A 19,834-nucleotide genomic window follows, 5' to 3' on the forward strand; every position below is an offset into this window, starting at 1 on the left:
TATTAAATTGCATCATTCATTAATTTATAATGGGGAAGACTCAGAGATCATCTAGTCCAGGTATTCTTAACCTGGGGTCCATGAACTTATATTTTGTTTATTTTAATAACTATTTTTCATATAATTGGTTTCCTTCATAATCATAATAGATCTTATTTTATGAACTCAAAAACATTATTCAGAAAAGAGGTCCATACTTTTCATCAGACTGCCAAAGGAAACAAAGGAAGCTAAGAATCCCTAATCTAGTCCAACCATCCCATTGTATAAAGAACATACTGAACTCCAAAGAAGCTAAATTACCTTCCCAAAATCACACCCTATTAAGAAATGGCAAAGCTGGGAATTTTTCCCCTATGTCTGATGTCTCTAAATCTAGTAGTCTTCATTCTCATTCAACTAAAACTCACTTTACATGATCTTCAAGACCCAAAAAGAAAGAATTTCATATTTGGTGATGCAACCCCACGAAATCTTTCTTTTATTTTCCATCTTTATTGTTTTTCTTTTTTTTTTTTTTTACTTTTTTCCCTATTTTTTTGCCACCCCAAAGAGTGTGGCTATGGATACTTTTTGTACAACTCTTTTATTATCTCTTTATTATGCCCTTTGGGCATAATTCCAAATTGTCTTCCAGAATGGTTGGATCAATTCACAACTCCACCAGAAATGTATTAGTGTCCTAATTTTGCCACATCCCCTCATATATATGCATAGTATAGCATAATAGAGGAAGAATTTGCCTTAAAGTCAGAAACACTTAGGTTCACTTCCTTCCACTGCCAAACCATGGGCAAGTCCACTTAACCTCTGAGGATTCTAGACAACTCTTGAAGGCTATGTGGCTGAGAAATCGTCCCTCTTCATTGAGAGAAGCAACTTCCTCACCTAAAGCTCCCTGTGCTAAGGAAATAAGTCCATTCTTTATCCATTATTAATTTTCTTTGAAATAATAAGTTCACCAGTCACTGTATTTCTAAATTGTTAAAAGCAAGAAGCCATCTTTGCTCAGGCTCAATACCCACATACTGATATGGTAAGAGCTTGCCCTTCATTTGGCTCAAAAGATCATTCAAGAAGGCACACCACGCCAGTGTTTTATGTAGTGTGTAGTGCCCAGTGAGAAAAAAAACAGCAGCCTGCCAGAGGTCAACAGTGAGAGAGAGCCTTTGTGTATGTTGTCTAGGAGACACCTGGGAAAGGGAGTGGGCATGTGTGTGTTCGAATCATATTGCTAGGACAATGAATCCTACTGAGTAGAAAAGACAAAACAAGAATGATCAATACTTTTCAATTATTGCCTGACTTTCTGGAGGGCTCTGCATGCTTTGGGCTTCATATCTAATCTCTGAAAAGAAGGTTGAGAAAAATTCAATCCAGCATTTTGAATCAACAAATTCAACTCAACATTAAATACCTTTTATATGCAAAGCTCTATACTAGACTCTAGGAGAAATACTGACTCTGAACTCAGGGAGTCCAGATTCAAATCTCACCTCTGATGTTTACGTTCAAGTGCTGTTCATTCCATATTTGGAATACTTGGGTTTATCGCCAGATGCGTATCCAAAGTGATTTTCCTAAAGTACAGGTCTAACTATTGCACCCTTACTCAATAAACTCCAGTGGCTCCCTATCACCTTCAGAATCTAATATTAAAATTTTCCATTTGAAGTTCAAAGCTCTTCACGACTTAGTCCCCACCCCACACATTCACCAGACTTCAAAAATCTCCTCTCCCATAGACTCTGTGATCCAGTTCCACTGGATTTTTCTGATCCTCAAACAAGATATTCATAGACTCTAGACAGTTTCACTGACTTTCCCCATGTGTGGAATATTTTCATTCCTAAAACTAGAAAGTGTCTGAGGTCAGATTTGAACCCAGGACCTGGCTCTCAATTCACTGAGCCCCCCATATGCCTCCTGGCTTCCTTTTAGTTGCAGGTAAATTCTTACCTTTACAAGAAGCCCTTCCCAGCCTCTCATTATTATAATGCCTTCCTACTCTTGATCATTTCCAATTTATCCTATAAATTTTCATTTACATTTGTTGCTTTCATGTTGTCTCTTCTCATTAGATTGTGAGTTCCTTGCAGGTAGGGATGATCTTTTGGCTTTCTTTTGATCTCTGGTGTTTAGTTAGCAGAGTGGTTGGCATAAAGTAGGTGCTTAATAAATATTTGTTGACTGACTGATTGTGGAAGAAAGGGATTCCATTCCATGAATGTTCTTAGTAACATCATGGATCTCTGGCAAACCAGCAAAACAGTAAACATGTAAAGAAAATTTCCAGATTATATCAGAATATTACCAAACAGCATGAGAACTTTTTAAAAAGGTAAATGACTTCTAGAAGTCATCTTTTAGGATGAAAATAAGTTCCTCAACTTCTTTTAAGATCTCACAAGATCTGATTTGAATATACCTTTTTCACTTTATTTGTATCATGAACCCCACATTCCAGCTGCACTATACTATTAGCCATTCCCCAGACTTATTACTCCATCTCCCACCTCCAGGTATTTGTACAAATTATTATTTTTTGTACTTGGAATTTGCACCCTTCTTATCTCCACATTTCAGGTGTGTTTCATTCTTTCAAATCTCATCTCAGATACGCCCTCATTTGTGCTTTTTTCTGATGTCCTCCCATGCCCTCCAGTTATTGATATCTCCCAGTTTTTCTTATGTGACACTTGTAGGTGTTCTCATTGGGTTCCCCACTTCCCCTGTAAAATATAAACTCCTGAACCATAAGAAATATTTTATTTGGGTCTTCACCTAACATAATACTCTACCCTAGTTTTTTGGAGAAGGGAAAGACTCTAGAGTTGAAACTTGTGATTTTTAATAATATAGGGAACACCTGGTGTGGAAACGTGCTTCACTCATGGAGATTTGCAACTCTTATAGAACTTCTAAGCTTAGAGAGTTACCTAGAGACAAAGAGAGATTAAACAACTTAAACAGAGTCTATGCTTAATATATCTTCATTGAATTGATGTAGGATACAGATTGGGTATTTTAAAACATTGTATGTTGGAAATTTTCTTTCTATTTTCTCTCCCTTGGTGAATTAGAGTGTGTTCACAAGTACAGACCACCTTATTGAAAAAAAAAACAGCTGAAATCAAACAACTGGCTTTTAATTTGTATCAAAAGATAAATTGGGGGGGGGCAGCTAGGTGGATCAGTGGATTGAGAGCCAGGCCCAGAGACAGGAGGTCCTGGGTTCAAATCTGGTCTCATATACTTCCTGGCTGTGTGACCCTGGGCAAGTCACTTAACCCCCATTGCCTAGCCCTTACCACTCTTCTGCCTTGAAACCAATACCCAGTATTGATTCTAAGACAGAAGGTGAGGGTTTTAAAAAATGGTCCTTAAAAAGGGTTAGATGTATCAACACTACGGGTTGTCCATCCATCCACCTGACATTGTCTGGACCATAAATATTCTTCATCCATTTGGATTTTCCTATGTAATTCTCAAGCCAAACTCTGCTAAGTGATCATGGATCTCATTGAGAAGGTTTCCTTTGGGACTTTATGCAAGTAGGACATGCCCTCCATAAATAGGAACATCTGAAAAGCTTCACCATCTATAGGGAATTCCCCCCTTTCCCTGGCACTCTGCCCTTCATATTCCAGATGACATTGACAAATACCTTTGGGGCACCTTTTTCTAAGACGTATGAGGGAATATTTTTAAAAAGAAAAAAGAAAAGCTTCTCTGGTAATTTTTCCTGATTGTCACAAAGTTTTTTTTAGCCATAAAACTTCATGATTGATAACTACATACTGGGTAATAATCCTTAGCAATTCATCCCTAATTCATTTTCTTGACTTCTCAGATTCCTGTGTCTGAGCTTATGCCAATTGCTGGTCTCCATCATACAGATTCTCAGCTGGATCATAGATTTCATTTGCCTATCTTATGCCTCAGATCCTCAGTCTGATAAAAGGAGGCTTCACATTAATCAGGCTTTCTTAAAGTGTTGATTAGTAGAATGAACTCCACTTCCCTCTTTTCCTCTCTATCTTGTTGCTGTACTGGCCGTCAAGGAGACGAAGTGTCAGTGTTAAAATTCATGACTGCCTTAGTTGTTTTATCATTGATGTTTTCTGTTTTGTAAGGTTGAAAGGGAGATTTTCTCCATTTATTCATCATCTCTATGGTTAGAAGATATAGTTTAATTCTTCATTTTCCAAATGTAGAACCCAAATAAGCTTCCAGATATGAAATGACTTGCCCAAGGTCACACAGGTAGAACTTAGCAAAGCAGCAACTGGGAATCCAGTTTTTATGACTCCAGACCATTGATCTCTCCCTTTTACAATTTTGTCTCCCAAAACAAGCAATCCTTCACCAATTATTTCTGGCATATCCTTGGGATTGATTTGAATCAGACCTACCTATGATTTCATCATTTAAGGGAACCGCTAATAAGGAGGTAATAGTCACACCTTGAAACATAGAGGAGCTTTTTAATCAACCCAGATAAAACACTAATTCTAAGAATTGTAGTGTTGGAAAATTGCCAGGTACCCCTATGAGATTAATTGACTAGACCAGGGTCACATAGCCTATATGTGCTGGAGGCTAAACATGAACCTGCTACTTCCTGACTCCTATGTATCTCCCTATATACTCTGATATGCCATCTCTCTGGGGATTATTTGGATGATGAGTACTGGCTAGATCTGTGATTTCATCTAGATAAGGAACCCCGGGATGAGGAAAGCACCCTCTAGCAGCTTGGCACCTCCTTTGCTCCTTATTGTCTTGGGGTGTTGACTAGACCACTCTGAGTCTCAAGGACTTGTTCCAGGTCCCACAGCCAGTTTGTGTCAGAAGCAGGATTGATTTGCCACACGTAAAATGGAACCTCTAAAAGGTAATCCAAAGACAGAGCCTGGAAACAGACGTAAAGAAATTCTTCCAAAATTAAAAAATGACTCAGGCTGCCTGCTTGGCCTATGGAAGGGATGTATCAATTGTCTGGGGAAAATCTATGGGTGTATCACAGGAATGATCTACAAAATGACTGGAGTAGAATTTCCATGATGTCAGAGTATAAGGATGTTTCCGCAGGTACTATAGCAGGCTCCTGCTGCTTTCCAGCAGCTCCACATCACAGAATGTTAATCAAGATCTGGACCACAGATGCTAGATCTCTGCAAATGTCTGAATGCAAAAGAGTTTCTTCATGGGCTGCTCTTGGGAAAGGAGACTAAGGATTGTTTTTTCCTCTGGAGACAGCGGCTGTTTCTAGACCTCTAACTCTACCACTTCCTACACTTGCATGTAGCCCTAGAGTCCGGGTTGTCAATAATAGGATCTGGTGTGGTTTGGGATGGAGAAGAGAAAACGATGAAGCAGGATCTGGTGTGGTTTGGGATGGAGAAGGGCAAATGATGAAGCTGGAAAGAGGCAATTCTTTGGAGAAAGTCCCTCTCTACTCTATATCTACTACCTGGTGAATTAATGGTTTAGAAGACTGATATTAGGAGAGGGAAGAGACTTTTAATCTGACAGAGGGCAGTGAGGTTCTTTTGGCCTTCCAGTATTGTCAGAGTGGACCAAAAATCAGGTGAGGAAAGCAGCTGGAGGACTGATAAATAATGGATTATAACAAGCCAACTAAAATGTAATGAAGTTGTCCAGAAGGGTCTGAGTTTGCAGAATTCACTATAACCTTCCAGGCAATAACCATCAAGGGCTGTAATTGGTCATTCTGTATTGGTAATGCCATTGCTGTAATCCCTCTCTTATTGAATTTGAAAAGCACTGACTCACTGTACGACCTTGGGAAGTAGTAATAACACTAAGGCACTTCACAAAGTTGGCAAAGACAAAGGCTGACAAAGCCCTCTTACTAGTTGCTATCTTCTTCACCTGATCACTCTTGCTTGTCCCTCTTCATTTCAATCTGTTGCCAAGTCCTATCAAGCCTAACTTCCCAAGTTCTCTCATATAAGCCCCCTACTCTCTTCTTACCCTGCCACCACCTTCATACGGGTCCTCATCACCTCACGCCTTGATGACCACAATAGCCTAATGGTTGCCTCCTGTTGAAGAGAGAAATTATAAGGCAAACAAAAGGACAAGAAACAATGGCTGGAGGTTGATCAGCTGTCAATCAAAAGAAGATTCCATTTGGAATGTTACCAGGAAACAGTTGAAGGCAAGAGCCAACTGCTGATTGATTTTCTGGGCTTCTTGGCTGATGGTGGTGACTTTGAAGGAAGAAGCTGGGTTTATCTCTGGAACTTGGGATAATCAATTGGAGGTAACCTGGCTGATTTTAAGGTAGAAGAAGAAGGACAATAGTCCATATATCTCTCTGACTTGCTCTGTTTCATGCTAGTGACAGAATTGCCATTTCTCTCAATATCCTTCCAACCTAAGACTCACTGTAGATAATAGGGAAACCTCCAACCCTCTTACCTACATCCTCCATCTTTTCCTGTTTTCCCCCAATAAACCTCTACTTGAGATAAAGAAAAGAGTATTTCCTCTGAAACATCATAGCTCACCCTGAGTGACTTAGAAGGAGGCTGAAGAAGAAAGGGGGAGGGGAAGAAGAGGAAGGAAGAGGGAGAAAGAGAGATATAGATGGAGGAGGGAAGGAGGGAAGGGGGGTAGGCAAAAGGGAAGATAACTGTCTGATCTATTAGTTATCCAGTATCCATCAAATATACCCCCTCCAATATTATCTATTATACTCCCTGCCTTCACTTTCTCCTCTACTTGGCTTCCTAGAGTAGGTTATGTCAAATCAGAAAGCATGAATTAAGTGCCTACTATGTTTTGATCCATATACTAGGCACCAGGAACCCCCCCAAAAATATAGAAAGACTCTGATTTCAAGTATTTTAATAGGTGAAACAACATGTAAACAGTCATGTACAAACAAGTTCTATACAGGATAAATTAGAAATAATATTACAGAGAAGTCATGATGATTAATGGGCAGTAGAGAAGTCATTTGGCAGACAGTGGGGTTTTAGTATAGCTGAGACATGAAGAAAGACAGGAAAACAAGGAGATAGAGATGAGAAGGAAGAGCACTCCATGCATGGAGAACAGCCAGTGAAAATACATGGCATCAGGAGATGGAGTACATTGCTCAAGGAATAAAGAAGCTAGTATCAGTATAATGTAGTATACATGGATGGGAATAAGGTATAAAAAGAAAGGAAAGGCAGAGGAGGGATTTAGGAAGAGTTAGGAAGGATATTCAAAGTCAATGAGAGGATTTTTGTTGTGTTCCTACAAGTAAATGGAAGTCAGTGGAGTTTACTAAATAAGGGAAACATTTTAGGAAGATCCCTTTGATTGCTGAGGAGAGGAGAGACTAGATGCACTGTTGGTGAACCTTTTAGAGATTGTGTGCCCAAACTGCTCCTTCAAGCTACCTATGAGGCCTCCCCCTTCCCCCCACCCACATTACCCCAGACAGCCAGGAGGGAAGAAGTGCTTCCATTGGACTTCTGGGCAGAGGGATGGGACATGTGAAAATTGTCCTTAGGCATGATGGAGAGTGGGAATGGAGTAGCCCCTTCTGGAATGCTGGGGCATGCATGCCATACCTTCACCAACACGGAACTAGAGTATGAAAGACTTGAGCCTGGGAAACCAAATAGAAGTCTATTGCAACAGTCCAGATAAGATGTGAGAAGGGTCTGCACTGGTGTGGCAGCAATGTCAAAGGAAGGAAAAGGTCTAGATGAGAAATTTGTGAATGTAAAATCAAAGCCTTGGTGCCATATTGGATATGGGAATGAGGTTGTGTGAAGAGTCAGAGATGACACCTTGCATATGAGCCTGGGTGACTGGAAGAGTGAAGGTGCCTTTGACAAAAATGAGGACATTAAGAAGAGATATCACACACACACACACACACACACACACACACACACACACACACACACTCACACTCAAACAGTCCAGTGACTCTCTACCACCTCCAGGATAAATATGAAATCTTGCTTTTGGCCTCTAAAAGCCTTTAGAACCCAAGTTCTTTCTACATTTCCATTCTTCTTACACTATAATACTCTCCAAATACTCTATGGTCCAGTGATAATAGCCTCTTTGCTGCTCCTTATACAATACAATTCAACTTTCACTTGCTACTCTCTATAGCTGGAATGCTCTCCCTCCTCACTTCCAGCTCCTAGTTTCCCTGGTTTCTTTCTAGTCTCAGCTAACGTTGTCCCTTCTGCCAGAAGCTTTCCCTGGTCCCACTTACTGCTAGCTCCTCAGCTCTGAGATTATCTGCATTTGTTTTTACATCGTTTGCTTATTATCTCCCCCCTTCAGATTTTGAGCTCCTTGAAAGCAGGGACTGTTCTTACCCTTTTTTGTATTCCCAGTGATTAGCACAGTGCCTGGCACATGGCCAGTCCTTAGTCATTTCTTACTGCCCTGGCTGGATCATTTTACCTCATAACATAGTGAGGGGGTAGTCAAAGCAAGTATCTCCTTCCCCATTTCACAGATAAGGGTATTGAGACTCAAAGACAGGTAGCATGAGCACAGTGAGTAGGCTTTGAAGCTGGCATTCAGCCTCAGGGATCTCCTGATTGCAAGTTCAAAGCTCTTTAGCCTACACTCTGTTGACTCAAATCACTTCATTTGTCTGGATCTGTCTCCTCATCCTTAAACCAAACTTGATGAGCTCAAGCTCTCCTCCAGCAATAGAATTCTGTGGTTGTAGCTGTACCTGAAAAGAGAGATGCCTCTGTTTTAGTCTTTCATGACCCCAGCCTTCTCCTCCCACCCACTTCAACTGCCTGGGCTCCAATTTCTCCAGCTGCTCATTGACTGACTTTTTTTAAAAGAAATGTGTGAGCTCCTCACTCAGAAGAAATTTACCCAAGTGCAGAAGGATGATTATTACTTTAGCTAGCGGATAAAGGATGTGCATTTGTTTAGGGAATGCTTTGTGAATCAAGAGACATAAAGTTGGAATTATCCCTATAGTCTTTGTGCATTGGCCAGCTTATTGAGTTTGATTGAACTTTTCTGAATTTCCTACTAACTCCATCCCACCACAAAAGCTGTAATGAAAGACCATTTAATTACCTGAATCAGAGTCTGTGAAATGTATGAGTCTCCATGGCAGGAGGGGGGACTCCAGTCCCTGTAATTAGTACCACTGAATTGAGGCAAATTGTCTCCAGCAAGGAAATGTGGACAATGTTTGGCAAAATCTGTGCAGTGGGTCAAGAACTTTTCGAACTATGATGATTATGTCAACAGATGCTTCCCCCATCTGCTTACTGGAATAACAAGAAGGAAAATCACAACTTTCTTCTGTCCACATGGGCTGGCATTCTGTTTATTCCTAAAGCCCACGAATCAGATAATCTTAGTAGGCAGAAATTAAATATACAAACAGCAACTGGGCCTTAAGTGTTTCCATTCAAGCCTAATCACAATATCCATTGCTTCTTCCATTACAAGAAAAGCTACATGGACCAATCTTATTTAGGTGGCACAATGGGTGGAAAACTGGGCCTGAAGTTGAAGACTTGGGTTCAGATCAAAAGCAAACTATCTCATGTCTTCCAATCCTGTGTGATTCTTGCCCTCATCCTTCAATAAATTAATCTAATCAAAAGCTAGCTATAATATCCACTTTTAGATCTCAGACAAGGGTATGAAGGAGAGGAGGCAATTTAGCTCTTCCACCTTTGAAATGTCAAAAATTACATGAATACAAAACATTGGCCAAAGTCAAGGGGGAAGAACCTCATTATTAGTTTAATGCTTATGACAATAATAAATATTATTATTACATAGCACTTTATTGTTTGCAAAGCACTTAAAATATTATCTTATTTTATTTTTATAATAACACAGTGATGTGGGTATTATCACTTTCCCCATTTTACAGATAAAGAAATGGAGATGGACAAAGGTTAAGTGATTTTTCCAAGGTCACACAGCTAGGAAATGTCTGAGACTAGATTTTTTTAAACTCTTATCTTCTCTTAGAATCAATACTGAGTATCAGTCCCAAGGCAGAAGACTGATAAGGGAGAGGAAATTGGTATTAAATACCTTCCCCGATGTCACCGAGCTAGGATGTACCTGAGATCAAATTTGAACACAAGACTTCCTATCTCTAGGCCTGGCACTCTATCCACTGAGCCACCTTGGTGCTCCTGAGACTGGATTTGAACTCAAGCCTAGTGCCCCTATCCACTATGCCCTTTAGCTGCCTTTTGTGTGTCCCAGATAAAGTTTATTCTGAGGGAACAGGTCAGCAGATGAGTAGAAAGATCCCTAAATATTTTGGATTTTCAGTAAATTCAATTCAACTCAGTAAACATCCACTAAGCATTTACTGTAGGTAAGGTAGTATGATAGTCAGTTGGAATAAAATGCCAAAAACAGAGCAGTCCCTGACTTCAGGGAGGCTACATTTTTCTTGGGGGATAAAATATGTGTTCAAACAAATAGAAATCAATTATACAAGACAAGATAATGAGGGAGAGCTTATTTATAAGAGAGGAGAATAGGATGTACTTTAAGGAAGCCAGAGATTCTAAGAAGCAGAGATAGGGAAGCCAGCCTTCCAGGAACAGGGGACTACTACCTGTGCATGGAGGGAGGAGTTGTAACATAATTTCCAGGAAATAGCCAGCCTGGCATTTTTATTAGATTAATGAATTCAGGAAGGCAAGTAAAATGAAATGACTAGATGGAAACCTTCTTGTAAAAAACTTCAAATACCAACCTGAAAATTTTGTATTTCATCCTGGAGGTGACATGGAGCCCCTGAAGATATTGGAATAATAGAAATGAGAAGTGACAAGGGCCTAATTAAAATATGAATAGGTAGGATACAGATGAGATATGTTGGGAGATAGAATCAATAAAACCTAGCAAATTGCCTGAGTGCTCTTCTAAAGAGGCCTTCAATTTTCAAAATAAGTTGAATTGCCAGATGGTCAGTACCTAAGACTAATCATAGTGCCATTGCTTCTTCCAATACAAGAAAAGTTCTATAAGCTAATCTTACCCAGGTGGCACAGGAGATGGACTTGAGTTCAAAATCAGTCTCAGACCCTTATTTGCTGCATGTCCCTGGCCAAGTAACTTAGCCCACTGTTTCCTCAACAGCAAAATGAACATAATTACAAATAGCACTGCTGGGAGGTTCAAATAAGATAATTAATATTTTAAAGCATTTAGGCTGGCATGAAGTGGATGCTTATTAAGTTTGTTGGTTCCCTTCCCTACATAGAGAATGAGGATGGTAGAAAAAATATTTTAGATATATTTCTTATTTGTGAGATGTTTTCCTTGATATTTTAAGTCAATTAAGTAACCTAATTTCACCCAGAAAATAAATCTGCGAGCTGGTGTTAATGTTCTTCCATGCTGGTTTTCAATCAGACATCACTGAAAGGTCCCACATAAACCAGAGGACCAGAATCACAAGCAACTCTCAGCTTGTGAATCAACTAACCAAACTGAATTTTTCACTTGACTCTCATAATGGAGTTTTGAAAAATGGAGGTTAGCAGGTGTTGGGGGAGGAGGGAATTTCCCAGGAAAGTAGAAATACCAAAGGAAATCAAGATCATGCCAGGACAAGTGACAAACAATGGGAAGAATGAAGATGAACCGAACTCTTGGGCCAGTTGAGACCAATGTCTGTAATTATGAAGGAAACCCAAGGAGAGAGATGGGATTCTTAACTGGGGAAATTATACCTTTCTCTTGGCAACTAAGGGAATACTCATGGGTTGGGTAGAAGCAAATTTATGTATTGAGTTTTAGCAGCTGTAATTCCAATCCATATTTTGTTGACTCTGAACAGAGTGCTTGTTATAGAATCAGCAATATCATGTTCTTCAGCCAACTAGTTTTCCTCTGTAGATTTGTACTTAAGTTATGAACTACAATAAAATCAAAGGCTGAAAACTTTTCAAGGCCAGGAACCCTTTAAATGTTAATTGAAAATGGAATAACTTGTGAAGGTTTATATTATTCAACTTTGCTCATCATCATTCCTATTAGTCTATAACCCCAGAATACTCTTGATCTAGACCAACAGCTCTATATCTTTTATCTCAGGACCCCTTTGTGCTCTTAAAAATTACTGAGAACTCCTGATAGTTTTTTTTTTAGGTTGAGGGCGTTTGTTTTATTGATTTATGGGACCTTCATTGCAACCCCTTTGGGCTACCAATATGTATAATAATATATAGACATATGGAGATGTTATCAATATAGTCATAATATTACTAAAATATTTTCATTTCTAGAATGGTAAGTTTTAGAAATCAAAGTATACAATTATTCTCATAATAATAGTAAGATATTTTATTTCCTATACTTATCATCTTAGTATGATGCCTAATACCATATTAATAAGGTTTAGTAATCAAAATATCTTAGTATTATTATGAAAATAGCTTTTCTTTGTGGATGCCCTGAAAGGGTCTTAAGTACCCACTGAAGTCTCTGGACCACACTATGAGAATCACTGGTCTAGATTTATTATTTCAGTGCTATGGGTTCTGATTCTATTCAAACTGGAAGTTGTTCTAAATCAGGTGATTCCTAAACTCAGAAAAACATTTAACAAAAAGAAAAACTATATCTATTATACAAAAATCTTCTACAATGCATGAGATTTTTTAAATGTATTTATATGCCACTAAATTCTCCATTTCTTTTTATGATGAATATGAATTAAATTTGTATCTAAAAGCTCATGGATTCATAGATATAAAAATGTAACAGATCATAGAGGCTATCCAGGTCAATTTTTTTTTAATTCTATGAATGAGAAAAGCAGGATCAAGGTCAAATAGGTAGGAAGAATTAAAAGTAGAATTTGAACCCAGCTCCTCTTACTCCAGTGCCCATACTTTCTAGAACATCCTGCATAAAAAGTGAAGCAGATCAGTGACTTGTCTGTAACATTCAGCCTTACACAGTTGCCTGGTGCCATAGAAGGGTCAGGTTTCTCTCTAGAGGCAGGACTTGAATCAGATCTCCAAGACTCCCAAGGTCAACCCCCATCCACTACCCCAGGCTGCCTTTCCCCTATACACCTAATCCTTTACAATTGAAATTTGAAGAAAATATTCTCTAAATCTAGTGACTAGATCATCAGATGTACAGAGCTCTATAGAATCCCCCTTAGTGAGCACCTGTCTTCTTGCCACATATGGGAAGGACTCAAGTCTTGTGTCCCCTGTGGAGCCAAAAGCACTTCATTCTCCTCCCCTTTAAATGCTCTCCTTTGGTGAAGAATATCAAGGTCATTCCTATATTTGTGCATCTTTTGTTCACAGTTCTAGCAGGAAACCCTAAAGTACAGTGGAGGATCCAAAAATCTAATTCCCATTCTGACATACCCATATTTCAGAGGGTTTCCTGTCACTGTCATGGTAATGAGCCCCCAGTGTCTGATAGCCATGTTGCTTTTTAAGGCGATAACTAGTGAGTTGTCTCCTTCATGTGGGGAAAAGTGCTAACCTCTAGAGCAGTCTTTTTCTTTCCCTTTTGACAGATGGTTTTGTCCTGGTGAAAAGAATAGAAAGTCATGTCCTGTTATAGGCAGATTATTTTCCCTCACATCACTCAGGTGAATGGCAGGGGCGTCTTCTCACATGCACAATGACAATAATCTACCACCTAAGAATCTCATTCACAAATCATTGATGGTAGAGGAAGCATCCCTGTTCCCTGAATTCATTCCTTCTTGTTGCTCACATTAATTAACTAGTTGACTTTCAAATGAGAACATTCTTTTTTATGTCTCTAAAATGCCAAGACCCAAAATAGTTTGTTTGATTGCCCTATAATTGTTATATACTTTGCACCCCCTACAAAGAAAATCCACTCGTGAACCTAATCTTGACTCAGAGGTTTCCTTGAACTCCTTCAAGATTAGGTTCAAATCCTCCCTTCAGCTGGTGATCTTTCTGTGTTCCCTCCAACACCACTGTTAGTGCCTTCTCTCTGTGAGTATCTTGTACGTATACTGGTTGAATGTATTCTGCCCCATCAAAATGTGTGTTCTTTTAAGGTAAAGAACCAAGGTTTGGGTTGTTTTTTTTTCATTATTTTATTCCCAGTGTTTATTATAGTGTCTGGGGACATAATAAATTATTAATAAATGCTTATTGATTGACTGAATGATTCTGGGGCCTTAAAGTCATAGCTAATATAGTACAAGCTCTAACAGGTCCTACAAGGCTATAAAGGTTTTGAAAATGAACTGATAATAGAATGTGATTTTATTACCTGAGAACCAAGTAAGATGATATTAGATGCTCATGATAAGACTGACCAGGGTGGGTGAGCTGATTGACCATAGCAGCAACGTAAAATCATCTTCAAAGTCATCTAATTGGTTGAAGGAGTTTCCACACTGACAAAATCAGAGATCTTTGGCATATGTAGTACAGAGTGCTGAACTTGGTATCAGGAATACTATGTCTTGAATTCTCCTTCAGATATATGCTATATAATCTTAGACTAATCACAGCTATTATCTAGCTTTATATCTAATCCTATTTTCTATTAGGTCGTTTTTCCCCTGGCCTTCAGGTTTCAATGATATAGGGAGTTCCTTGCTGAAGATACCCCTAATGATATAGATGGTCAATTGCTCTGCAAATTATTGACTTAGAGTGCTCTTAGAGGTTTGATGATGCCCAAGGTCATATAGCCAGTTTGTGTCAGAGGCAGGATTTAAACCCCAGTTAGCCTGACTCCAAATATCCTTCTTTATAACTTTATTCCAAAATGTCTCAAAATGATCTTTTGGATCATATATCTCATCATGTTAATGTGAAAGTTAACATTTTTAAATAAATGCCCATGAAAAAAATAGTAATCTTGCTGAACTACTTGGTTGTTTTTGTAAATAATAATATGGCTAGAATGAAATGTTTCTATCTCAGAAATTCTCTGAATTCTGTCTTTTAGCTATTGTCAGTTTTTTTAAGGCCTTAGAGAAAAGGATATTATCGAGATATTCCCCTGGGTGTTACAGTAGACACACTGACTTTGTTTGAAGAAGATGATATTTACCTACTAGATATTTAATAAATGTTTTAGTCTGCCATTTACACATGGTCCTGTCCTTTTATAATCTCAATATATGTCACAGAATTTGCCTTCCTTTGCAAAAATTCTATTTTCTCTTTATTGTTATCCTACTATGTGAATAGAGTGGAAGGCATATCCACACAACTTCCAAATCAGTTAAAGAGCACCCAAAGATCATATGATCCCCATTATCTAAGTCAGTATAATGCAGATCAGATTCACTAAATTATATTTATCTTTTTTCTTTCCCTTCTCTTTCTTTTACTCTGACATATCCTTTCCTCTTCCTCTCTCTTTGATTCCTTTAACCTCCTTCAAAATTGATTGCACAATGGAATTAACCTATAATATAGAATTTTTCAGTAATTCATGGGATTGGCTTTAGTCCTGAAAAGGACCTTAGTGGTCATCTACTCCAACTTTCACATCTTACAGATGAGAAAACTGTGATAAAAGTAGGATAAATGGCTTGTCCAGGGTCAACAAAGTATTAAGTAATAGAGACAGGATTCTAAGACAAATCCAGTAATGACAAACATATTTCCAAACATAACCCTTTCCACTATTCCACACCCCTTGTAACTCCCTCATTTTACCTAGACTGGTTAAGTGACTTGTCCATGGTCACACAGCACAATATAGTGAAGAAAGAGCCTGGAATTGCCATTAGAGGTCCTCAAATCCAGTGTTCTTTCCATTATACCAGGAGTTGCTCCATACTTGAAAGTTCTTTGAATTTACATTTTAACATTTGTGAAATTAATGCATAAGCTGCTTTATCAGTGCCATAAGTTTGGAATTCCATATATCTCATTCATCTTTAAAAACAAATATATGTATAAGTTAAAATTAAACAATGAAAGATTCTGGTCTTCTACATCCCCTTGTGAACCTTTTTTTTTTACCATTTCATGAACCAATTTATAACTAAATTCATCTGCATACCAAGCCAAGGCCTCAGTTTTTCTATCTGTAACAGAAGGAGAAAGAATGACCTCCAAGGTCCCTTCTAGCTCTAACTCTATGATCATATGATTCTTTTGTTTAAAGAAAAATCAAAACCTTAGGTAGAAATATAACCTTAGACCGTACCTATATGTGTCTGGCTTTTCTCTGAAGAGGTAACAATGTGATGAACAATTTGAATTTGAAAGGAATCGTTGTATCCAGGCCTGTGTAATGGAATGAAAGATTCCAATAAGAGGTTACAGTGCCACAGTAGTTCCTTATTAACTGACTGACTAGCTCCTTACTTCATGTAAATTGTTTTTTTAATAATATTTTATAATTTAAGCCTTTTTTCAAAGTTCTTATAAAAGTGAAATTGAAACAAGATGAGGTTATATAGACAGTGGCTATCCTTTATTTAATCAGCTTCAATATATGTATGCCTTGGGTAGGGCTTGACAGATGTGGAAATGGAATTTTGTACCACAGCGCACATAGGAAAAAGATAGGCTCCATTCTGAAACGATGAGTAAATTACAGCATCTTTGTCACAGGAGAGTGGAACCATAATCAGGTCCAGCAAGATGTCAAACAAAGAACCATGAGCTTCATCAATGATAGCTCTCCTCTCTTCCCCAGCCCCCACTATCACTATTTGAGGTTTTGGTTCTGCAGCACCTCATCTCCACTGGGACGATGGATGAAGTACTCATTCTGATCCCAAATAACATTGAGAACAATTTTAATCTCTAACATCTGGCTCAGAGAGCTCTTAAGATATACCCGTGTTGTATTTAGAGTTTATGCTTACAGTTCAATGGTACTGTGTCATGGACCCAAAGGTCACATTTGCTTCAGGGATTCCAGAGCCACTTCAAGACTGATCTAGAAATTGAATCCAAGTCCCCATTCCCCACACCTTTAGAGGAATACCTGAATTAACAATCCTCCAATCAATCAACAAGCATTCATTAGACACTTACTAGGTGCCCAGCACTGGGAATACAACAAAAGAACAAAAACAGCCCCTACTCCCAAGATGTTTATACTCTCGAGTCCATACAGATAAATATAGAGTGGGTAGAAGGTAATCTTGATGGGACCACTTGAGTTGACTTGACTAATGAAGATCCATTTCAGTGTCACATACCTAACTATCTTCTTTTCCTACAGGTAATGACCTTAACTCAAGAAGTCTCACAACTAAGCAAAGATATGAAGAACATAATGAATCTTCTGGAAAATGTATTAATGGCCCCAAAGCCTACAGGGTTTTGCTCAGTACACAGTGCATCCATGTGTCCTTCTATTGAAAGCCTACAGAATAGAATGACTTGGACAGCTCACCAACCTTGTATGCACAAGCAAACAGGCAAGAGTGCCTGCCCCAAAGCACACCTTTGTCATGGTAACAGCATGTCTGGCATTTGGGAAATGGAGCGTGCCTCTGTTGGTAGCAGCCCCCAAAGAACTGGAGCCAATGAGCAAAATCTTTTGGACAATGACCTTTATCATTGTTCAGGCCTTGACTATTCCCCATCTCATTATCAGGTCATCCGAGAGGGTCCTTTGCAGTTTATAAGGTGCACTTCTCCCCATTCAGATACCACACTGACCCCTCTCCAATCTATTTCCGCAACGCTCTCATCCTCAGCATGTTCTTCCTCGGAGACATCCTTGCACCTCGTGCTCCCCAGCAGATCTGAGGAAGGTAGTTTCAGTCAAGGAGCAGTCAGTTCTCTCAGTCTGGAAAACTTGCCTGGCTCTTGGGACCGTGAGGGAATGCCATCCCTTCCCCAAAAACCCTCAGAAGATTTCCCTCTGGAAATCGTAACAAGCACAACAGATGTGAAAGATAACAAAGCCATAAATGTATAATGCCTGGACTGCAAAAGGGGACCATTAGCATATATGATGGGACTCCCCATTTCAACCTCCTTGCTGCATGACTGCTTTGGTTTGCCTTTTCTCTGCCCATTGGAGACAAAACAATGTGGGACACCTAACTAATAAAGAACGAGTGTCTAGAAAAAGGTAGAACTTCATACATACCATAGACAACAATTTCTAGATTCCAGAAGCATGTGGAAAACATTTTCTCTACCGGTATTAAGCTATTGGTCTGTTCCACAGACTGGCAATAGTCCAAACACCCTGAAGGGTCACAGCAGCTGGAAGTCCAGGACAAAAGAATTTTATGGTTTACTTTTTGTTGTGGGAGCCTTTTGTGGCTTAAAGCAAAGGTTTTTCCTGAGTGCCTGTTTGTCATTCCTGAACAATATCCACAGCACTGTCAGCTCCGGGTGCTCCTGGCTCCTGCTGATCTATTTTTTTTCTGTTATTCGAAGGCAAAGAGACAATTATCCCTGCATGCCATCCAGACAATCAGCCAGATAGAGTTGGTGGCCAGTGGTTAGCTGTTGCACGCTATTTGTCATGTAAATGAAACTTCTTTATTTATCAAAAAAAAGGCTATTTTTATATCCTTGGGATGAAATATGTATTTAAAATATTTAAAATATTTATAAAGAGATTAATGTTTTGTTTTCATTTTGGTATAAAGAAAAAAGCTTGCTGTTTTAACAAGAAATGGCTTACCATTGTGTATAGTAGATCAAATAATTTATTATTAAGAGGTTGTAGTTTAAGAAGGAATCCCCTTTTATTTGCATGCTGTTTGGGACAAATGTACCACCATACTGGTGGAATACAAACAGGAAAATAGGGTAATATTTTATTAATAAAATAAAAATATGGAATGTCAGACACAATGTTAAGTCAAATACATTAACCTTGAAACTGTGTGATGTGGTACCCTCTTTATGCACAGGGCCCCTTGTTAGTGATTGAATTAAGACTATTCTAGCTTTCCTATGATAAGGAAACTGATGGATGGAATTTCCTACTTGACCTAAGAACCTTGGGCATCTCTATTTCAGGGTGAAATTAGAGATTTCCCCATGCTAAGTAACCTCCAATGCAGGACTCTGTCCCCTGTTCCATTAGTCTTATGAAAAGGTGCAAATTGACTACTCCAACTAGTAATGGCGTAAACCTCTTTGTTTAAATGTTTTCTTTTCTTTGCCCATAAAAAGGACTAAAATTTAGGATGCTTCAAAGGACCAAGTAAAGTTTGTGTCAATTAATGCATTTGGTCCTTCTAGTTAAGAAGACATCTCTGTATCTTGTAGGTCCATGTGGTTGGCATATTGGATGCATCACCCACAAACTTATTTATATTATTCCTTACTGTTGATAGGAATGGGGTATGGAAATTCAGTGACCCAACACATCTGGAGAGACCAAGACTCCAGGAGGATCATTCAGAAATTATATGGGTCCATAGACATACCTAAGACACCAAAAGGACAATTTCTGAGGCAGCAAACAAATATATAATCACCATTACATGGGGGATTTGTGATTCATTGCTACTGGCCACACACACACACACACACACACACACACACACACACACACACACACACACCTCACCAAAAAAAAAAAAAACTCTTCCTTTGGCCAAATAATTGGAATTTTTTAAACCCTTACTTTCTGTATTAGAATAGAGACCAAGACTCAGTTCACTGATATCTAACTGGATAAGTAATCTTATCACAGATAACTATCTTAATAATTTGTTTCCAAACACCTTCTTGGCTAATTTAACCACCCAATCCAATAAGCATTTATTTAAAGATAAACTGCTAAATAACACCTTTCCTCAAGGGGTTTATACTCTACTAGGAGATTATAATATCTAAATAGAAAAGAACATACATAATAATTTGAA

The 19,834-nt window shown here is 38.6% G+C and overlaps 1 protein-coding gene across 1 annotated transcript in view; it reads left to right on the top strand.

Moving 5' to 3' along the window:
- The window catches only part of KCNH8 (potassium voltage-gated channel subfamily H member 8), a 406,798-nt gene extending 387,989 nt beyond the window's left edge, over window positions 1–18,809 (top strand). Inside the window, exon 16 of the mRNA XM_001369648.3 lies at window positions 17,215–18,809. Within this exon, the coding sequence (XP_001369685.1) occupies window positions 17,215–17,919 (705 nt within the window). The 3' untranslated portion in view covers window positions 17,920–18,809. The remainder of the gene's footprint in view (window positions 1–17,214) is intronic.
- Window positions 18,810–19,834: the final 1,025 nt, after the last annotated feature.

This window comes from Monodelphis domestica, chromosome 5, assembly GCF_027887165.1.
Source record: "Monodelphis domestica isolate mMonDom1 chromosome 5, mMonDom1.pri, whole genome shotgun sequence".
NCBI classification, from domain to species: Eukaryota; Metazoa; Chordata; class Mammalia; order Didelphimorphia; family Didelphidae; genus Monodelphis; species Monodelphis domestica.